Source organism: Sturnira hondurensis, unplaced genomic scaffold, assembly GCF_014824575.4.
Source record: "Sturnira hondurensis isolate 20B ecotype Veracruz unplaced genomic scaffold, ASM1482457v3 Scaffold0002532, whole genome shotgun sequence".
NCBI lineage: Eukaryota > Metazoa > Chordata > Mammalia > Chiroptera > Phyllostomidae > Sturnira > Sturnira hondurensis.
Window position 1 is genome coordinate 192116 of NW_028075163.1, and position 22082 is coordinate 214197.

Consider the following 22082-nt stretch of genomic DNA (forward strand, 5'->3'; position numbering starts at 1 on the left):
TGGTAGGGGAGAGAACAGCAGACTCCCCCTGATAGAGCCGCCCAACACTATCAGTGACACAAATGTCCATCTGCTGGCCTTCCCTTGTCCAAACCCAGCCCTTGGTGGTGACAACCCACCCTTGACCAATGGTCTCATTTCATTGGGAGAAGCAAGATCCTGGGGGCCAAAAATGAAGAATAAAAGGCCACACAGAGAATCAACAGTATGGACTTGTTTCTGGCTCCTCTGTGATCAACAGAAAGCTCCCAGACACTATGGTGCATTTCACTGCTGAGGAGAAGGCTGCTATTGCTAGCCTGTGGGCCAAGGTGAATGTGGATGTGGCTGGAGGTGAGATCCTGGGAAGGTAAGTACTAGAGGTGAGGAAAGGAGGCCGAAAGGCAGAGAGTGTTCCTGAAAGAGAAACTGGTCAGGTCTTTTACATACTCTGACTTCCCATCTTGTCTGTGACTATTTTCATCCCATAGGCTCCTAGTTGTCTACCCATGGACCCAGAGGTTCTTTGACAATTTTGGTAACTTATCTTCTGAAACTGCAATCATGGGCAATCCCAAGGTCAAGGCCCATGGCAAGAAGGTGCTGACTTCCTTTGGAAATGCTGTTAAGCATATGGATGACCTCAAAGGCACCTTTTCTCAGCTAAGTGAGCTGCACTGTGACAGGCTGCATGTGGATCCTGAGAACTTTAAGGTGAGTCCTGAGCATGCTTGTATTTTATTATTTTATTTTAGGTATTTGTGCCGTGCGTGCATTAGGAAACACAAGCACCTAAGTCTTATCATATATAGGTAGCTGTTGAAAGTAATATTTCAGGGAAGGGCTAGATTTTATTGGTTAAGTTGTTTCAAAGGTAGAATAGAATAGAGTAGAGTAATTACTATGACCAGTAGAGACCACTGGTTATTTCTGAAACAATATATTGTTATGAAGAGTGCTGGCCAAAATTGAGCTAAATGTTTTTGGCCTGGGGAACATAAATTGAGCCAGGGTGAAAATACTTTGCTTTGTCTAACTGAATTTTTTTATAAAATTGGATGAATATATTGCTGCATGGTTCTGATGTTAGACCTAGGTTTAGGCAGGGCAAAGTAAGAGCATTCTTTTCAATGGATGATTGTGTCCCTTGCCATCCCCTCCCATTAGCTGTGATGAAATGCTTTTATATATACAGCAAAAGATTCTTTGTCATGTGAGTATCCACACAATTTGAATACATGTACTATCTGAATTCAAGTGGGCAGAAAAAATGAGAAGAGAATTGAAACCAATGGCAGGTACATAAATGGAAATCACATAGAAGCCAATGTCAAGCCTATAAGGATGCACTTTTGTGGGAACATGACCATGAAAATTGCTCAAATTCTTATCAGGAAGGACATGGGTGTTGTATCTTTTGCTGCAAGTCTACTTTTGAGGCCTTCTGTTTACTATGTTATATTTTCTTTTTACCCCTACTTTCTCCTCAGCTCCTAGGCAATGTGATTTTGATTGTTTTGGCTACCCAGTTCAGCAGGGAGTTTACCCCCCAGATGCAGGCTGCCTGGCAGAAGCTGACAGCTGCTGTGGCTAACGCTCTAGCCTTTAAGTACCACTGAGCTGCCCATCCAACTCTGTGAGTGCCTACCAGAGGGTTCTGTGTTCCAAGAAGACTGGGGATAGTGCCTTGCCTCTAGATTTAACTCTTATACGACAAAAATAAAATAAAAATTATGCTCTATAAGAAATATCTTTGTCTTCTCTGTGTGTGTTTGTCTTTTATGTTAATTCCACTAAAATAAAGCACCCTTACAAGAATGAAATTATTAGATTGGAAGTTTGAGGAGGATAGAGAAGAATCTCTTGTGAGTCTCTGCAAGACAAGAGTGGTTTTAATGGAGTAGTTACTTCCAGAGAGAGAAGGTGTATTCTTGAATTGAACAACATCTTTAGAAAAAGGGAGGGAATAGGGGTACTCTTGAAACATGCAAGAAGGTGGGTGACTGTGAGTAGGACATGCTAGAACTTAGTATGGGTCCTGCATATGTTATTATTTGTATAAACTCAGGATAGGGCTCCTTTTGGGCTATAGTTCACTTCTATTTAACATAAGAAACTACATAATATATAATACATAACACAAAGCATAAATATATAACATATATACAATCCTCACTATATATGCTTTCATTATATGTTATATATAATATACACATATTATTACACATATGCATATTATATATTACATATATGTAAATAACCCTTATCTGAGGCATGTTTTACTGATTTTAGAGAGAGAGGAACACAGAGAGAGAGAAAGAGAGAAAGAGGGAGAGAGAGAGAGAGGAAGAGAGAGATGTGAGAGAGAAACAGGGACCTGTGCCCCAACCAGGGATCAAACCCGCAACCCAGGTATGTGGCCTGACTGGGGATCAAATCCACAACCTTTTGGTGTACAAGGCAATGATCCAACCCAACTGAGCCACCCTGCCAGGTCATAAGAAACATTTTTTTATCAGCTATAATACAGTGATGTTGGGGCTTCCCACAGACCCAGTCAAGGGTCACACTATAAGATTTTCCCTAGTGCCTTCAGTGGTATTAACAAAAGAAATATACCTAAGGCATATGAACTTACTGTTATCTTTGTGACACAAAATATATTTCTAATTCCATTAAGCCTTTTATGGAGATAGAATCTCATTTATATGGGAAAATGATAAATCCAGGAATCACCATGCCAGGCCTAAGTGAAAGAAGAGAAACTTGCCCTTTAAATGCAGTGTGGTAGTATAAAGTTAGATGTTACTAGAGACACCAGAAAAAGCAGGGATACTATTGTTAGGAGCAAAAAGAACCAATGAGGTTTCTTGCACNTTACTGATTTTAGAGAGAGAGGAACACAGAGAGAGAGAAAGAGAGAGAGGAAGAGAGAGAGAGATGTGAGAGAGAAACAGGAACCTGAGCCCCAACCAGGGATCAAACCCGCAACCCAGGTATGTGGCCTGACTGGGGATCAAATCCACAACCTTTTGGTGTACAAGGTGATGCTCCAACCCAACTGAGCCACCCTGCCAGGGCATAAGAAACATTTTTTATCAGCTATAATACAGTGACATTGGGGCTTCCCACAGACCCAGTCAAGGGTCACACTATAAGATTTTCCCTAGTGTCTTCAGTGGTATTGATGAAAGAAATATACCTAAAGCATATGAAATTACTGTTATCTTTGTGACACAAAATATATTTCTAATTCCATTAAGGCTTTTATGGATATAAAAGCTCATTTATATGGGAAAATGATAAATCCAGGAATCACCATGCCAGGCCTAAGTGAAAGAAGAGAAACTTGCCCTTTAAATGCAGTGCAGTAGTATAAAGTTAGACATTACTAGAGACACCAGAGAAAGCAGGGATACTATTGTTAGGAGCAAAAAACCAATGAGGTTTCTTGCACATGAGTGGATAATAGTAAATAGGGAATTCGAGGGCAATTGATTCACGTGTAGGTATAGAACTGAAAAGACACGGTCTAACTTGGATATGGCCATAGGAGTTTGCTGTGATTATAGTGAAGTGATGGGTAAAAGACTGAACTTGACAGACACAACACAACCAAGAAAAAATTAAGTAAGGAGCCACTGTTTCTTACTTAAGCAAAAATTATATAGGACTTAAAACAGAAAAAGAGAGAGCGGAGAAGTCATAAATGATAGCCAGTTTCCCTGTATGCTGAATGAAAAGAAGAAAATTTATTCACAAAACTGAAAATGCATAGAAGTCTCTTATTTGGTGCTGGCACTGAGCATAGCCATTTTGTAACAATTACTTGAAATTCCTGTACCCAGGTCCTTGGCATAAAAGTGAAAAGCCAGGGCTTTGGGATTTAATGAACAAAGATGAAATTACATCCCCCTTGATGTGCAAAGTATAGTTAAAAATTTCCTCATTTGCCCTGACTGGTGTGGCTCACTTCACTGGGTGTTGTTCCTCAGAGTGAAAACATCCCTGGTATGAGTCTCAATCAGGGCAGATGCTTGGGTTGCAGATTCAGTCCCTGAATGGTGTGCATAAAGAAATCAATGTTTCTTTCTCTCACCAATGATTCTCTCCTTCTCTTTCTACTTCCTCTTCCCTCTCTAAAAATTAATAAGTAAAATCTTTAAAAAGTTTTTCCTCATTTGTAAGATGACACAGTGATTCTAACTCCACAAATGTGAGTTAGAAATGTCCAGAAACTATCCAGACACATAATATGAAAAATAGAAACACTTATTGAAGATGCAAATACAAGAAACATTGAATGTAGGACAATGGTGCTTCAGTACCCTTCAAAGTACACACCTTGGGACCTCACACAGTTCTCCCAGTGTCTTCCACTGTTCAACAAAATCCTTTGTTGGAGTAGCTATCAGCTGCTGCCCCACTGTATTTTTCTGAATCTCAATGGTGGTCTGAAAGTTCTTTCCTTTCAAAGGTGATTTTAGTTTTGGGAAAAGCCAGAAATCACAGGGCACCAAATCTGGGCTGTAGCGGGGCTGAGTCACCTGGGTGATTTGATGTTTCACAAAAAAACTCTGCATGAAACGTGATGTATGAGCAGGTGTGATGTTGTGATGAAGATGCCAGTCATCAGTTGGCCATAGCTGTGGACGTTTTTGTCATATCTCTCAGGAAGAGAGAGAAGAAAATTGAAATAGTACTCCTTATAAATTGTTTGGCCTGGAGGGGCATACTCATGATGGACAAACCTTCAAAATCAAAAAACACAGTTAACATGGCTTTGATCTTGCTGAATCTTTGAAGCATTTGTGCCACATTTTTATTTGGGCTGCACTCATTGTATTGTCCTTGAAAACCTTCTGAATTGTTGAAATAGTTTCTGTGGAGGAATGTTTAATCTTAATGCAAAATTTGATGCAGATTAGTTGCTCAACTAGCTCAGTCATTTTGAATGTGAAGGCCAGAGTACACATGCTCACTCAATAGCATCTACTGTGCCCACTGATTAGTACAATGAGGTTGTCATTGTTTATGCACGTGCATCTCAGGCCACTGTCCTTGGCTGCCAGGTTACATCAATGTCACAAAAATTGTTCTCATTATATTAACAATGGCTGGACTTTTTTTCACACAGAGCTCATACATTCCAAGGTTTCAAGGAAGTATTTGTAAAGTGCATTGTCTTTCATTTTTTAAAGGTTTTGGTGGTGGTTTATACAATGCATTGTGATGTGCTCCTCTGTACCATATTTCAATGTGTATTCTTTTAGAAATATATCTTTTATTTCTTTTATTTTTAGAGAAAGGTGAAGAGAGGAAGAGAAGGAGAGAAACATCAATGTGAGAGAGAAATATTGATCAGTTGCCTCTTGAACACACCCAAGACTGAACCCACAACCCAGGCATGCGCTCTGACCAGGAATCAAACTGGCAAACTTTCACCTTGCAAGATAGTGCCCAACTAAGCCACACTGATCAGGGCTCAGTGTATATTCATAACCTGATTGTATTCTTTCTAAACTCAAGACCCATAAATCTATTTGCTTAATATCTAATTTGGGATTGTTTAGGAGTGCATTGAATAAGACATGTACAAGATTGAATTCCTAATCTTTTGCTAATTTATCCCTAATTTAGCCCTTTTCTTGCATTCCTCATCTCAGTGACTTAATGCATCATTCATTGGTTAACCCTGAAAATAGAGATGGCATGATTACTTCCCCCTCTTACCACAATATTCTATTTGTCTCTTATTTATTCTACTCCTAAAGTCTATTTATACACTGAATCCAGAATAATTGTTGAAAGATACAAACCAAATCATGCCACCCCCTTCTTTGAATTTTTCCATACTTTTCCTGGCTTTCAGATTAAAGGAAAGCAATCTGTAGCCTAGTTTAAAGATCATTCAACTGCTTTTTAAGTTTCTATTGTGTAATCACGTTCTCTTGTGATCTGAATTACAGTCACCACTGTCCATCTTTCTACATATAAACCATGTAATTCAAATCACTGTCTGGTTTCTTTTAATCAACACTATTTTGTACAATTCATCTCTATTGCTGCCTGCGAAGCAGTAATTTAAATCGCCATGTAATACTTCATTATTTTCCTATCCCATAATTTATTTATTCCACTAAGAGAGGAATATTTAGGTTGCTACTAGTTTCAGATTCTTATGTATGTAGATATTATAAGCATTCCTAGGTATATCTTTGGGTACACAGAAGTTTGCATTTCTGTTTATCTAAAAGGGTAATTGCTAGATCATAGATTTTGCATATTGCCTGCTTCAGTATATATATCAAATACTTTCAAAAGCCATTCAACTATTTTATACTCTCACTAGGAGAGTATGGGAGTTTTTGTTAATCTACATCCTTGGCAAATTTTGTAATTATCAATCTCTCTTCTCATCTTCTTTATATTTTTTCTCCTCTTTCCCTTTCAGTTAATTCTCTTCAATTTACATAGTCCTTCCCTCCTACTTTTCTTCACTCTCTTCCTCCCTTTTTCCCTTCCTCCCTTCTTTTCTATTTTTCCACAAGAACACAGACGAAGAAATTTTGGCACTTGAATTTTCTCTAAAACCCTGTCAGACTTAATCTGGCTGAATGAGGTACATTTATTTTTTTCAATTTTTGTGCATTCTTTCTTTAGTCTTTCTTATAGTTTTAAACTATTATGTCCTGGGTATTATATATTTTGATTTATTTTTCATTACATTTTATGCTACCAAACATATTTTGATCATTAGCAGACAGATATTATTATTTTTCATTATTTTAATGGACATTTATTTTAAGAAAGAAATGGAAAAAAGAGTGTGTGACTGTAAGTATTTACCCAAGTAGCAGAAAGAAGACAAGTTAAAACTATGGCAAAATATTTACCCATTTCACCCATTTATAAATATCTTTAGAGACAAAGAGAAGCTCCATAAAGAGCCTACTTGATAAAATTTCTGCCTTCTAAGAGCTAGTCTTCTTATCTAAAAATGAAAGAACTAGAGGAGTTGAACTCTAAGATACATCCCACCATATCTTATTAAAACATGAATGCAGGAATTGGAATGGGAGTATATTTGTAGAAGCATCTGCTAAAGGAGATGAGGTCAGGGGATAATAGAGGGAGACCACAGTGTCAGATTCAAGACACACAAGACCCAGGACAATTGATCTCAAGGCCAGGTGAAAGGAACTGAGAATGAGAGTACATCCCACATTCTCAAAAACCAATGAATTTCTGCCATGCCCTGGGCCAATCTGCTCATAGTAACAGGGAGGGTGGGAGCCAGGGCTGGGCATAAAACGAAGAGAAGGCCCAGCAGCTGCTTACACTTGCTTCTGAAACAACTGTGTTCACTAGCAACTAAACAAACCGCCAACATGGTGCATCTGACCGGTGAAGAGAAGGGTGCTGTCACCTCCCTGTGGGGCAAGGTGAACGTGGAAGAAGTTGGTGGTGAGGCCCTGGGCAGGTTGGTATCCAGGCATAAGGGGAGTGAGTGGAAGCTGGGCATGTGGGGACAACACTGTCCCCTGGGCTTCTGACAGACACTGACTCCCCCTTTTCTCTGTGCTGTGTCTATCCCTCAGGCTGCTGGTGGTCTACCCCTGGACTCAGAGGTTCTTTGACTCCTTTGGGGACCTGTCCTCTGCTTCTGCTGTGTTTGGCAACCCTAAGGTGAAGAGCCATGGCAAGAAAGTGCTTGACTCCTTCAGTAATGGTCTGCAGCATCTCGACAACCTGAAGGGTACCTTTGCTAAGCTGAGTGAGCTGCATTGTGACAAGCTGCACGTGGATCCTGAGAACTTCAGGGTGAGTCTAGGAGATGTTCCACTTTTTTTTTTCACTGTCTCATCTTTCAATCTGGTTCTTTTACCTACTTGTTCTTCCTCCACATTCCTTTTTGTTTTACTGTACCTCATTACTTAATGCTTTTAAAAATGTATATAGTTTCATATTTTTCTTTAATATCATATTTTCTCACAAACTTGCTTTTTTAAAATCAAGCTGTTTCTTTAATGTCTTATTTTTTACTTCTCTATTTTCCCACGCCAGTTTACTCTTCCCTACCCAGTTCTCAAGTTATATATACAAACTTTCACTTCCTTCCTCTACACTTGGAAAATCCTTCATGTGGATTTGAAAGGGGTTTGAAGGGATGCCTCAAAGTGGAGATATGCCTAAATAATTTTAAAATTAAAAAATAACCTGAACTTTACAGAGTCAATACTCAATTGACAGAAAAGAAAAGTGGATATCTAAGGATGAAAAGACTAGAAGTAGGAAGTAGGGCAGCAAATAGTTGCTGAAAGACAGCCCTTCATCCTAATTCACCAATTATAGTACATATAATGTTTAAAGTAAGATATATAAATACTTTACATATATATAATATAAACACATAAATATTTACTAATGTATGCTGGTGGGAATGAACTAAGGATCAATTTGGGCTCAAGTGTAGGCACAAAAAATGATTATTGGCCCAATTTCTTTGACTTCAAGGTGTTAATCGTGCATATACGTTTGTCTGCCTTTTCCCCACAGCTCCTGGGCAACGTGCTGGTGGTTGTGCTGGCTCGCAACTTTGGCAAGGAATTCACCCCTCAGGTGCAGGCTGCCTATCAGAAGGTGGTGGCTGGTGTGGCCACTGCCCTTGCTCACAAGTACCACTGAGATCCTTCCCTATTTCCTGGTGACCTTTGGAAGACCCTGTTTCTCTATATTCCATCTTCTGAACTTGGGGAAATAATGCCCTCTCTCAAGGGCATGGCTTCTGCCTAATAAAAGAATTTCAGCTCAATTTCTTGATTCATTTCATTTATTTTTTTTATTTTTTTCTCCTTTGGGAAAATTAGAACATCCCTGAGGATCTTCCACAGGGAGCTCTTGTGTCTTGTACAAGGAGGTCAAGGAAAATAAGGAAAGGAAGGGAACCATACCCAGTCATTAAAGGATGATGCTTCTACCTCTGAAGCATAGGGACTTTCAAGGAGTTTTGAAATATGGGGACAATTCAGGCATTACAAGGGCTCTATGTGGAATGTGAAACCTAAGACATGGCCTTCAGGCTAATGCTCTGGTCCATTTCCTATACTTACTCAAAATATAATGGGCTCAGTTAGAGACATAATGATTGCTCAAGACACTGTTATGTTTTTTTTCTACTTCTCTTGCCTGTACTATATGTAGCCTACAATATTAGACTCCATCAAGTGTTTCTATTCTAAGAGATAGCCCACCTCTCTCACTTTTTTCAGAATACCTCTCAAACCAGCTCCCTTAACACATGCTTTCAGGCAAAGTTTAATGCTCAAATATCACTTTGACCATTTTTGACTCTGGCTTAATGAACTTTCCAATATTGCCCAAGAGAATCCTTCCAGCCACCTCCCCAATTTTCACATTTCTTCTTATCCATTACCCTCATACTTCATTCTGTACAAACATTTCTTATTATTCTGTACTATCCCTTGTGAGTACTGTGCCTTAAGTCCCTCTATAGGTAGTAAAAAAATATTTATTAAATGAAACAAGTGAATGAGTAGGTGATTATTCCTGGTGTTAGAACTTTTGGGGTGAGAAGACAATCTGAACAATAGAACATGGCACAGAGTTCCTCAGGTGTTGAGGGTACAATGTACTATGAGGAGGCACATAGGAAAGTAAAGCACTGATCGACATTTGCTTACTGATCATAGGCAGTGAAACATCTTTGAAGAATTTCTAGAACTTTCTAACTTGCACATATTTCTTTAAATCTATATCATTTCCTGTTAATTAATTTTAGATGTGACTACCTGAAACAGAATCTGTTTCTTTTTTTCTGTATGAAAGTGCTTTCATAAAAACTCTGCTTATATTACCAGGTATAAACAATACATTACAGTATGGTTTCACCACTATATTTTGTATTGTCTGAGAGCTGAAGCTTTTTGTATTCATTTTTTTCTTCTCAGGTCCTTGTTCATAGTAGACACTGAGGCCTGTTCATATCTGAGTAGGATATTTTTAGCAACCACGGACTCACATCCTGGAAGCAAAAACACCTTGGGAAAATATTAGGAAGATTACTTCCACATTCTTGATTCCCAAAAAGTCCTTGTGAGAATCAAATATAAGAGACTTTCAGAGAATTTGAAATAGAATAAGAGAAATTGTGGGTTTTATGATCTGGAAAGGAGGAAACAAAATGACCTTCTTTCCTCAAAATGATCATGAAAAGAACAAAAGTGTATACAGAGTTACTATACCCTCTTTTGTTCTTTTACCTCTGGAAATAGCCCATAAACACAGACAAGAAACTAGGCCTCAAGTCTCCAATACCAAAGAGAAAAATTTGACTTAAAATTAGTTAAACTATCTTATTTCTAAACTATTCTGTGTTTCTGTTCTTTTTTCTATGAATTTTGCTTTTTTCAGAGTATTTTTATTTTAATTTTATTAATTTAAATTAATTTTTAAAAGACTGTTCAGTAAAAATAACTAAAACACCACGCATCTGGGAGAAAAGAGAGGGGGGGAAAACTGTGTTGGACCAAGGAAATATAGATTAAGTTGTTGCAATTGTTGTCTTTAGGAATTTAGGATTGTACAGTAAAACATATTAAAAAGTGTTCTAGTGGAGTCTCTGAATCATACTCAGACTAGGCCCATTTGGGTGTAGAACATTAAGAATTAGGTAAACTTGGCAGACTGGGGTTAAAAGAAAGAAACTTCTGTCTGGACATGCAATGTGTGTGTGTCAGTGCTCAGTGGGGCTGCAATCAAAGTGGAAAGACACCCTGCAGTTGTCCCCCTTCACAGGGCAGATGCAAGGACACAACGGTGAAGATGACAGAAGCCTTCCAGAACCTTTGAATGCTGATTTGGATTTGAGTCTGAGGCTCTGAGCGTACCACAATTATCACTATTTATAGTTTTCATTTTTGTCTGTCATGTCTGAGTTTTGATGTCTATTTCAACTTGCAAATTTGTTCCTGTAGGGTTAAGGGTAATGGAAGGAAAAGTTTGTTTTACACTTAAATCATATGAAGTAGCAACAGTGAGAGAAAGCAGCACCTTTTGTCCTGAAACCAGGATGATGGTAGCTGAAGTACAAAAGAGCAGCTCCTAGGTTATTCATGGCTGGAGAAGACTTAAGAAAAATAACACAACAGAAACATTCAGGGGGACCATTTTTGAGAATAGGGAATGGTAGAAGAAGTCTTTAAGTAGGGACTAATTTCTGTTGACCAAGATGGCACAACATGTAAGCTTGAAACCGTTCTTTATAGAAAAACATAAACGTAGTCTATACTATTATTTAAATAGGTCTGTGAATTTTCCATGACACTGAGTTATTAAATAACACATTTCCAAACATTCCCTAGAAGATCTCATTACACATTCATAAGCCTGACCTCTGATATCAAGAATGTGAAATAAGGTTTTGAAAACAATCTGAATGTAAAACAATGACAAAGCTAAAAAAGGCTTAAACATTATAAAGTGAAACTTGAGATCTAAAGGTCAAAACAAATGGTGTTTTTTTGTTGTTCACATTTAAAACATTTAAAAGATCTCTTTTCCCAGAAGTCAACATGTGGATTCTTTCCCCAATAAAATCCTTTTTGTTTAGAGAAAGATGAATATAAATAAAATATATCCAATTTCTATCTTTTTACACCTGTAATCTTTTGGGGGGCATTTAATTCTGAACTTATCTTCAAATAGGCAGATGAAACCCAAGCCTCCCCTACATGTTTGAGAATAATCTATGTGAGCTTGTTCACAGGTGCTTGCTGGGGCCTGGGACAGATAAAAGGAATGATGAATTTCTCTTTATCTAACCATAATGGACTACATATTATGGGAAATGGAGGAATGGAAGCAGGATTTCTATGAATTTCTTTGGAACAACTAAAAATAAAATTTTTTCTTCTGGTTTACTCCCCTAAAATTGTTTTTGTAGTTGAAGTTTCAGAGTATTAGAGCTGAAAGGATGTGGGATTTGTTACATATTTGTTTCCAGTGATGGCAAAAGAGAGAGAAAGGTGATTCTAGACATTGGGACAGCTGAATCAGAAGAGTCTATGGTAGGAGAAACATGGAAAGTGAAAAAATGAAAATGTATGGCCCTTTTCTTACTGGAAGGAAATGAAGATTTGGGAAGAAGGAAAGCATCATCTCTACATGTAGGAAGTAGAGAGGATGCAAAGTAGGGAAAATAACTAGCAAGGCCTTACAGAGAACTCAAAGATCATGTGCTGAGCTCATACTTGCTGATTTAATCTTTTTGTTGCATTTTTAATAACAAGGAACAGAATTTTACACTTCGGGTCTTTTTCCTAGCCTGAAAAGTTAACAGAACTCACGACAAGGAGAAAAGGAGCTTGAAGAGGAGTGGGGGTGGGGCAGGGTCAGGTGGGGAGTGGGTATTAGCAAATTTTAGTAAAAGAAGGTTTAAACAAACAAAATACAGAGAGACAGTGAGACTGTGGGTGATGAATTTGAATCACAGAAATAACTACACCACAGCACTCTTAGTAGCCTAAGGAAAAAAATAGCATGAGACAAGGCTGGAATTCATCTCCACTGGTCTACTCCATCTTTTAAGTCACAGGGAAGCTTCTCTCTTCTCTCAGACACTTTCCCAGACCAGTCCAGGATGAAACATATTGTACAAACCTGGTTAGTCTTTGAAAACATTACTTCTCCCAAGTCACCATTTTGGTTTGTAATTGATTTTTCACTTATTTGTGTTTCTTACAACATTGAAACATCTCTTTGTCTCCATCTGTGAATCCACAAATCTAATAAGGTAACTATTTCACAGGACACTTTTGATTCATATTCATTCTATTTTTCAATCATCATTTATTTGGTTATGTTACTAAATTAAGAAAAGAATAAATGAATAGATATTTTCTTACCAGAAAGATGTAATCAAGCAAAGAAAAGGAAGATATACTTAGTATGGGGGCAAATGTTTCATGCATGCTGTTCTTGTAAACATTTTGTGCATTCTAAAGACACAGTAGGAGATCTATCCACACACTCTTACATTGAACTACAGGGGGCACTTCCCCTACACTTTCTGAATTTCAGATTCTTCATTTCAGGAATAAGAAAATTGAGGAGGTAATCTGTAAGTGATTCTAAAAATGATTTAAGTAGATTTTCCAAGGAGGTTGACTCTAAGTAGCATTTTGTGCTGCTGAATGGCACTTAAGAATACCTAGAGAGAGGGCCGAGAGTCAGAAGTCAGACTCATAAGTCAGTGCCAGAACTGCCAAGGACAAGTATGGCTGTCATCATTCAGTCCTCACCCTGCAGAACCACACCCAGGCCTGGGCCAATCTGCTCATAGTAACAGGGAGGGTGGGAGCCAGGGCTGGGCATAAAACGAAGAGAAGGCCCAGCAGCTGCTTACACTTGCTTCTGAAACAACTGTGTTCACTAGCAACTAAACAAACAGCCAACATGGTGCATCTGACCGGTGAAGAGAAGGGTGCTGTCACCTCCCTGTGGGGCAAGGTGAACGTGGAAGAAGTTGGTGGTGAGGCCCTGGGCAGGTTGGTATCCAGGCATAAGGGGAGCGAGTGGAAGCTGGGCATGTGGAGACAGCACTGTCCCCTGGGCTTCTGACAGACACTGACTCCCCCTTTTCTCTGTGCTGTGTTTACCCCTCAGGCTGCTGGTGGTCTACCCCTGGACTCAGAGGTTCTTTGACTCCTTTGGGGACCTGTCCTCTGCTTCTGCTGTGTTTGGCAACCCTAAGGTGAAGAGCCATGGCAAGAAAGTGCTTGACTCCTTCAGTAATGGTCTGCAGCATCTCGACAACCTGAAGGGTACCTTTGCTAAGCTGAGTGAGCTGCATTGTGACAAGCTGCACGTGGATCCTGAGAACTTCAGGGTGAGTCTCTAGGACACTCAATGTTCTCCTTCTTTCTTTTCATGGTCAAGGTCATGTCCTGGTGAGAGGGGTTCCAACTTTTCTAAAATCTCTCAAACGAGCAGCATCTGGCTTCTGTGTGCCCAGTACCTCTTTCTAAGTGACCCCAGGCCTGGCAATAGCAGCAACCAGCCTTGGTTCATTGTAACCTCACGGGGAGAGGGCATAAATGTCAGGATGTATTTTGGGATGAGACAGGGGTACTTTGGTTGCATCTCCACAGATTCTACATGACCATTTAAGGGTTTATTTTGCCCTCAGTGCTCACAAGCATTTTTTCTTCTAATACATTCTTATTTTTTCTTTTCATCTTCTGCAATGTCTTCTCTTTATTTTTAAGCAAACTCTTATTTTGAGTATTTAATTTAAAAAGTGTCTTGCTTAAGTCCACTTAAAATTATCTAATATTTTCTTTCCTCTATCTCTTCCTTTTCTTTCAAGTATGTTATTACCTCTTTGCATGGTTGTAAAGAATTACAGTGATAACTTAAGTTCTGATGTAAGGCAGAAAAAGAGGAACATTAACAAGTAAAAATTCAGGCTGTTGTGGATGGATTTGCATCAATAGTGACATCAAAAATCCACCTATCTTTCTGCTTATATTCGAAAAGCACAGTTTGGGATGAGGCTGGGATATTCTGAGTCCAAGCTGGGTTTGTCTGCTAACCACAACTGTGCCTCTTGTCTCTTCTCCACAGCTCCTGGGCAACGTGCTGGTGGTTGTGCTGGCTCGCAACTTTGGCAAGGAATTTACCCCTCAGGTGCAGGCTGCCTATCAGAAGGTGGTGGCTGGTGTGGCCACTGCCCTGGCTCACAAATACCACTGAGCCCCCTTTCCTGTTCTCCAGGAAAGGTGCCTTTTGCCCCACAGCCCAACAACTGCACGTGGGAGTTTCATGAAGGAATGTGAGCACCTGGTTTCTGCTTAATAAAACGCATGTATTGCACTGGTGTTTTAAATTATTTCTGCGTCTCTCATTCAGATGGCACATGGGAGGGCAAGGCATTTAAAACACAAAGAAAGGAAGGGCTAAGTTAGACCTCAGGAAAATATATCTGTGTCTTAAACCCCATGAATAGAGAGGTTGTAAATAGTTAATATGTGGGAAACAGACCCTGCTGCTTATTCTTTGTTGCCTTCAGAAAAAGATTCAAGTTGAATCTGGATTTGGAGGTTAGAATTTTGCTGTTTTATTTAAATCAATTATTTCATTTAGCCTGTCTTATAAATGTCTTCTCTCTCTTCAGCTCTCCAGAATGCTGTAGCCCTAAATCCACTCATTTCTTCTGCCTAAAGATACCCCTATTCCTCCAAGATTTTTCTTACATGTTTTGCTTTCCCCATTTCTCCTCCTCCCAATCACTCTTATGCCACTTTTCTCCATCATCTCATGGAGATATGCTTGAAGGAAGGGAAGCAGGGGGAGGTCCTTTCACTGCCTCTTCTCTGGAGCTTCTCACAGTCTGTATTTAGAAGGAAGGTGCTGCTTATATTGTGATAAAGATGAGACTGAGGGGATTTTGTGGCTTGATACTCACTGCTGTCTTCAAACCCTGTCATGGGCTCACACCAAAGGAATTCTATTCTTCTCAGGATGCTTTTGCGTTCATACCCCACACATGACTGGAGATCTTTTCTCTTTCTTGTCTTACCTCTGATGGCCTCTCTGCCTATATAGTCATTAGCATAGTGGTAGCAGCAATAGCACACCCTAATGTAATTTCCTCATTCAACAGCCACTTAGGTGGATGTTGGACTCTAGACACAATGTATGAATTTGAAATGGATGTTGTCTCTTCCTGTACTCCAATTCTGAATCTGCTTAGAGAGATATTGGAAGGTATCTAATAAGTGACTATAAATGAGCACGTACAAGGATTTATAAGATCAGAGGGTGAGGCCCTTAATCTAGAATGAATAATAAGTAGTATTTTTTCATAAAGAGGAGAAAAAAATGAGAACGGCATATGCCAAATCACTGACAATTACAGTAGTGTTTGGTATTCTGAGAATTTCAAGTAGGTAGCAAAGACAATTGAAGCAAAATTGCCTCCAAGATGATAGGATAGGACAGGATAGGATAAAATAAGATATGGTAGAATAGAATATAATACACGTATGAACTTTGGTGAACACTGTGGAAAATATATACAAAAATATAATATATACAAAAAGGCAATCTAGTCATTAAGTATAAGCTATATTTGTACTGTAAGTTGATAAGTGAAGTGGGATAGTATAGTAGTTTAAAACATAAGTTTTCAAATCAAACTGTATTGAAAACAACATTACCACTTATTAGCTCTGACCTTGTAGAAAACACTTTTGTTTCCTGTACCTCATTTTTATTACCTGTAAAATATTCAAAATGATTTATATCTTTCTTATGGTGCAATATAATGATTAAATGAGAAAAATATACAAAAAATTTTATTGCAACATCTAGCACTTCACAATGCTTGACACATAACCTAGCAAATGTAATTTGATAGTGTTTTGTTACAATTATTATGAAAAATAAAGGTATAAGTGCTATCAGTAATTAAAATTGATAATAATGCATAAAAGAGTTATTGTCTCATTAAAGAGAAAAATTCATAGCTAGAAATATTATCTCCAGCCTAGTACTATTTATGCCCCCCAAACCTCTCATATTTAGGGGTCTGTATGATTTTTCCATTATTAAACAGCCCCCACTCGGTGTGCCAGCTCCAATTAGGAGGCTGAAATCACACTGAGATTTGGAAACATTTAACTATAAAGAATTTTTAACTATAACTGAAGATTGGAGAAATGAAAGATTAATAAAAAAGGAGTAATAAGGACTCTAAAATATGATAGAAGAAATAGTAAGCAACCCCTGTTCCTAGTTCTTAGATAGTGAAATCAATTAAGGAAAAATTTGGGAAACATCTTTCTCTTGGAACTGATAGCCAAACCTCTTGAGAAAGATCATGACTGAGGTTCAACAGAAGGTTAAAAAATTTTTGAGTTTGCAAAGCTGTCCAAGGGAATATGTATGAGAAGCCACCCACTGAGGTGCCACATTAGCAGCATTTATTGAGAATCTTCTCTCTGGGGTACCAGCAGAAGCCCCCCACATAAAAGAGCTAAATCTCAGCTCTTTCTATAAAACTTCCTGAAGGTATAATGAGTAAGGGATAAGAGAATTAAGTCATAGAAAAATTCCAGAAGAACAACACTCTATTGCAAAGGCACTCCATAGGGTGTAAAAAGGGAGCCACTAACTGGAGGTATTAGACTGAAACCCTCCGCTGCAAAACCATGTGTGCTGGTGGAGGCTGGCACCTCCTTGCCATAGTCTGGTGCTGCAGAGACAGAGATTACTGCAGGGTGTTGCCCCGAGGATCACATCAAAACAAGGAAGAGAATCCCCTTCCTCCTCCAGGATCTCTCCAGAACACACCACTGGCTCAAGTTAACATTTTGCCAACCGGAAAAAGAATTTTGAAAAGCTTATCTTTATTTGGATAGAATAGTCTGTTAAGAGTAGATTTGGAATTGAGAAGCATCGAATTGATAATTGACACCCTGGTATACGGTAAGTGCTTGAGAGTGAAGTGCATAGAAGAAGAAAAACCCTATTAGAACTAGCAAACAATAAAGCAGTATTTAGAGGATTAAGAAATTAATAACAGTAGGGCAGACTTTACCACTCTATGGATTAACAGATTCCTCTGTACAACTTTGATGTTTTTTTTTTAACTCATTCAGATGCTGGGGCAAAGAAGAGAGGTGTCTCTTGTACTCCCATATCTAAACAGAGAGGTTGTTTGGATTCCTACTTCTTTGCTGGTTTTGTTTCTATAATGACCATGATCATGATAATGCTGAAATTCAAGCACAGAGTTGGGTTCACCATACTTTTCACTTTATAGTAGATTTCAAGCCACCAAAATTTTATTTTCCAATTTATCTTAATACTTATATTTTAATCCCTTTTTATGTACTTACGAACTGTTTAGGGCCAAAGGGTGTTACAGATGATACCTCACTAAATAAGATGTAGTTTCAGTCAAGATGATGGTACAGGCAATAACAGTATTTGGAACCTCCCACAACAACATCTACATTATAACTAAATTATAGAACAACCATCATTCTCAACAACCTGAAATGTAGCTGAACATTCTGTGAATAAGGATATAGGAAAGAAGCCACATCAAGACTGGAAGGAGGGAAGAAAACACTAAATGGACTGATCATACACTCACATCATGTGGTGGTTAAAAATTGGGATGGATACCTCCCTCCAAGAGTGAGAAGCCTCAATCTCACATTGGAACCCCCAACCCAGGGTTCCTGACTTCTGGCTGTGCACACCAATGGGGATTGTGGTTTAGTGAGACAGAGGGCCTCTGGAGCCTCAGGTATTCCTCTTAAAGAGCTTATGAACTGCCCTGGCTGGTGTGGCTCAGTGGATTGAGTGCCAGTCTGGGAACCGAAGGGTTGCTAGTTTGATCCCTAGTCAGGGAACATGTCTGGATTGTGGGCCAGTAAAGGCCATATGAGAGGCAACCGCGCATTGATGTTTCTCACCCTTTCTTTCTCCCTCCCTCCCCCTCTCTAAAAATGAATAAATAAAATCTTTAAAAAATAAGAAATAAAAAATATATTTGGTGAAAAATATATTAGATTATAACGTTTGGCTGTGATGAATCTGAGAAGCCTGCAGAATGCTAGCTCAGAGAAAAGGGGAGATGGGAGTCATTGGGGTACATGTGGTAAATGGAAACATAGAGGTAAGTGGCACTGATCAGAAAGATAAAAATAAGACTATAGATAGTGCATTCAGAATTACATTTTTAAAAAGATTGTCAATAATAGCGACTTGATAAAATATTAAAAAATGTGGTCACCATGTAAGAGAACATGATTTTGGAATAAGACAAAAAATTGAAAACAAGTTATTTTCTGTTTAAAGTTACAATGAAATATAATTGGTATATTGTGTACGTATTATAATCTAATGCCTGCACAAGTTAGGAAAGAGAAAATTGGACTTTTAGGGATTTCACTGTCAAGTCTTTCTTCATAGACCTGCTGCTTTATCTTTTTCTTCAACTATAACCAGTCAAGGTTTTCTTTATTCTCTGTTTTCACAAGAAATCTACAAGATTACCTCACCACTTTCCCATGATATACCTTAGTAAAGTGGTAAAGTTCAAGCCTGTATTTGGCTTTACTGTTTAATGTTATTTCTACTTAAGTCCAATGCTTTGTTAAATCTCTGACTTAATGCTAAGGCTACTGCTGGTGTGTTGCTTGTTTTGCCCTCTTTGTTAATCATATTACACACACTTATATATGTATATATCTACTATCTTAAAATTCCCTTGATTAGATTAAAATCTCATATATATTTCTTTTTAATATATTTTATTGATTATGCCATTACAGTTGTCCCACTTCCCCCTTCATTTCCCTCCACCCTGCAACCCCCCTACTATTCAACCCCCTTTATGTCCATGTGTCACAAGTTCTTTAGATTCTATATTTCCCATACTATTCTTGCCCTCCCCCTATTTTCTAACAACTATCTACGCTACTTATTCTCTGTACCTTCTCACCACTCCTCCTCCCACTCCCCTGCTAATCCTCCATGTGATCTCCATTTCTATGGTTCTGCTCATGATCTAGCTGTCCTCTTAGTTTGCTTTTGTTTTAGGTGTGGTTGTTAATAACTGTGAGTTTGCTATCCTTTCACTGTTCATATTTTTATCTTCTTTTTCTTAGATAAGTCCCTTTAACATTTCATATAATAAGGGCTTGGTGATGATGAACTCCTTGAATTTGACCTTATCTGAGAAGCACTTTAACTGCCCTTCCATTCTCAATGAAAGCTTTGCTGGATAGAGCAATCTTGGTTGTAGGTCTCTGGATTTCATGACTTGGAATACTTCTTTCCAGCCCCTTCTTGCCTGTAAGGTCTCTTTTGAGAAATCAGCTGACAGTCTGATGGGAACTCCTTTGTAGGTGACTGTCCTCTTATCTCTTGCTGCTTCTAGGAGTCTCTCCTTCATTTTAATCTTGGTTAATGTAATTTTGATGTTCCTTGGTGTGTTCCTTTTTGGGTCCAACTTCTTTAGGACTCTCTGAACTTCCTGGATTTCCTGGAAGTCTATTTCCTTTGCCAGATTGGGGAAGTTCTCCCTCATTATTTGTTCAAATAAGTTTTCCACTTGTTGCTGTTTCTCTTCCCCTTCTGTTACCCCTATAATTTGGATGTTGGAATGTTTAAAGATGTCCTGGAGGTTCCTAAGCCTCTCCTAATTTTTTTGAATTCTTGTTTCTTCATTCTTTTCTGTTTGGTAGTTTTTTTCTTTCTTCTGGTCCACTCCCTTGATTTGAGTCCCAGTTTCCTTTCCATCACTATTGGTTTCCTGTGCATTTCCCTTCATTTCAATTAGTTTAGCCTTCATTTGTTCCTCTAATTTGTGACTAAAATCAACCAGTTCTGTGAGCATCCTGATCACCACTGTTTTGAACTATGCATCTGATAGGTTAGCTATCTCTTGGTCGCTTAGAAGTATTGGCTGTGGGGATTTGAGGTGTTCTTCTTCTTGAGCTGTAATATTTTGGTCTGTTTGCACCTGTTAGGTATGAGGGGCAGAACCTTAAGTGTTCACTGGGGCAACCCAGTCACTGGGTTGTGACGCTGTATCTGGGGGTGGGGTCAGAGAGGGGCAATGGCGTCTATTCTGCTCTCAGATTTTGGTCCTCTCTGCTGCTTCCCACAAGCAAACCAGACCCCCCTGGTGCCGGCTCCTGGGTGTGTGGGCCTGTGCACCCTCCACGACCCTGTGGGTCTCTCCAATGAACTCTCTGTGAGCTTGGTAGCCTCTCCTGGCACTTTGACCCTGAAAGCCTTTCCATTTGGTGCTTTCAGGCTCTAATTCCCATTGCTGGGACCCTATCCTGAGTGGTCTGTCTCACTGCTCACTTCTTCACTTGGTTTATCTGTGCAGCAATGTGTGACTGTGGTCAGCAAGCTGCCTTGTGCCCTCACTTGGTCTGCCAGTTGCCACCCCACACCTGGGATCTGCCAACTGCTGCCAGAACTCCTGTGTCGGTCCTGCCAATCTTTCCTACCCATCCCGCTCTGCCAGCTGCTGACTCCGCCCCTCTTACCAGTCTGGCTGACTGGTTTGTTGTTGTTAGACTTCCATACAGTTTAATTTTCTGTGTTTTGATTGTGTTTTTGTTACTAAAACTTTGTTGTCTTTAAACTTGGTTGGGTGAGGAGGCACAGTGTTTCTACCTACGCCTCCATCTTAGCCAGAAGTCTAAAAAAATATCTTGTATTTTGAATTCTTGAAGTACTCTGGGCTTCCTTCAGGTACTAAAGTGCACTGCATAATCTACATTTTAAAAGCAATATTAATAACTGGTATTATTTTGGGCATTTTGACCTTGTTCCAAGGAATCAAAGAGAGGTGAACATTTGGATAAGGCAATAGAGAGTCAATATGAGTTAGGTATAGCAGAAAGATTAACTTAGATATATAGTAACATTTGTACATTAACTTAACAGTTACAAATCTGTTTGTGACTACAATGAAAGCAGTTTCAGTAGCCAGTATAAAATATAAAGTTAAAATTCAGAAAGTCAAAAAGCAAACCAGAATTGCTGAAGTACAGATCAATAAGAAATAAGAGGTTGTGTTTACTTCTGATGAAGCTGGACCAAATGTGACCGATCTTCCAAGCTTTAAAATGCAGCTTCAGATTTACATGGAAAACCATATCTAGACCTGGCAGCCTCCATAGGGTAGTTTTGTGGATGATTGCTTCCTTAGTTGATGATCATGGTCCATGCGTGACTCCATAGAGGCGTAGTTAGCCACTTCGGCATCCCATCAGTTCTGCTAGAAGGGAGACAGCTGGTATAGGCACAGCCTACTGAAGCTTCAAGGGTTGCTCCAGAAATGACACAGAAAACTATTATACCCCTAGATCCAATGATGTAAGTGGTTCTAGTGGAAAATCTGAGTGAAGAGATAGCTTTAGATACAAAAACAATAATCAAACTCTCTGTACTAATTAACATGTAGCATACAACCTAGAAATATCCCCTGACCTCATGGCTTAGGCACTTAAATAGGTAGGAGGGTGAGCATAAGGAACAGTTGA

The 22082-nt window shown here is 38.9% G+C and overlaps 3 protein-coding genes across 3 annotated transcripts; all 3 read left to right on the forward strand.

The window, feature by feature from the left end:
* Window positions 1-250: 250 nt before the first annotated feature.
* Window positions 251-1609, forward strand: LOC118982885 (hemoglobin subunit epsilon-2). The gene is made up of 3 exons (XM_037040038.1): window positions 251-349; window positions 471-693; window positions 1470-1609. The coding sequence occupies exons 1-3, from the start codon at window positions 258-260 to the stop codon at window positions 1596-1598; spliced, it is 444 nt and encodes a 147-aa protein (XP_036895933.1). The 5' UTR covers window positions 251-257; the 3' UTR covers window positions 1599-1609.
* A 5730-nt stretch (window positions 1610-7339) lies between these two features.
* Window positions 7340-8794, forward strand: LOC118982886 (hemoglobin subunit beta). Its single transcript, XM_037040040.1, has 3 exons — window positions 7340-7462; window positions 7581-7803; window positions 8539-8794. Exons 1-3 carry the CDS (start codon window positions 7371-7373, stop codon window positions 8665-8667), a joined length of 444 nt encoding a protein of 147 aa, XP_036895935.1. The 5' UTR covers window positions 7340-7370; the 3' UTR covers window positions 8668-8794.
* Window positions 8795-13392: 4598 nt separating this feature from the next.
* LOC118982887 (hemoglobin subunit beta) lies at window positions 13393-14874 on the forward strand. Its single transcript, XM_037040041.1, has 3 exons — window positions 13393-13547; window positions 13666-13888; window positions 14626-14874. The coding sequence occupies exons 1-3, from the start codon at window positions 13456-13458 to the stop codon at window positions 14752-14754; spliced, it is 444 nt and encodes a 147-aa protein (XP_036895936.1). The 5' UTR covers window positions 13393-13455; the 3' UTR covers window positions 14755-14874.
* The last annotated feature ends 7208 nt before the right edge of the window (window positions 14875-22082 follow it).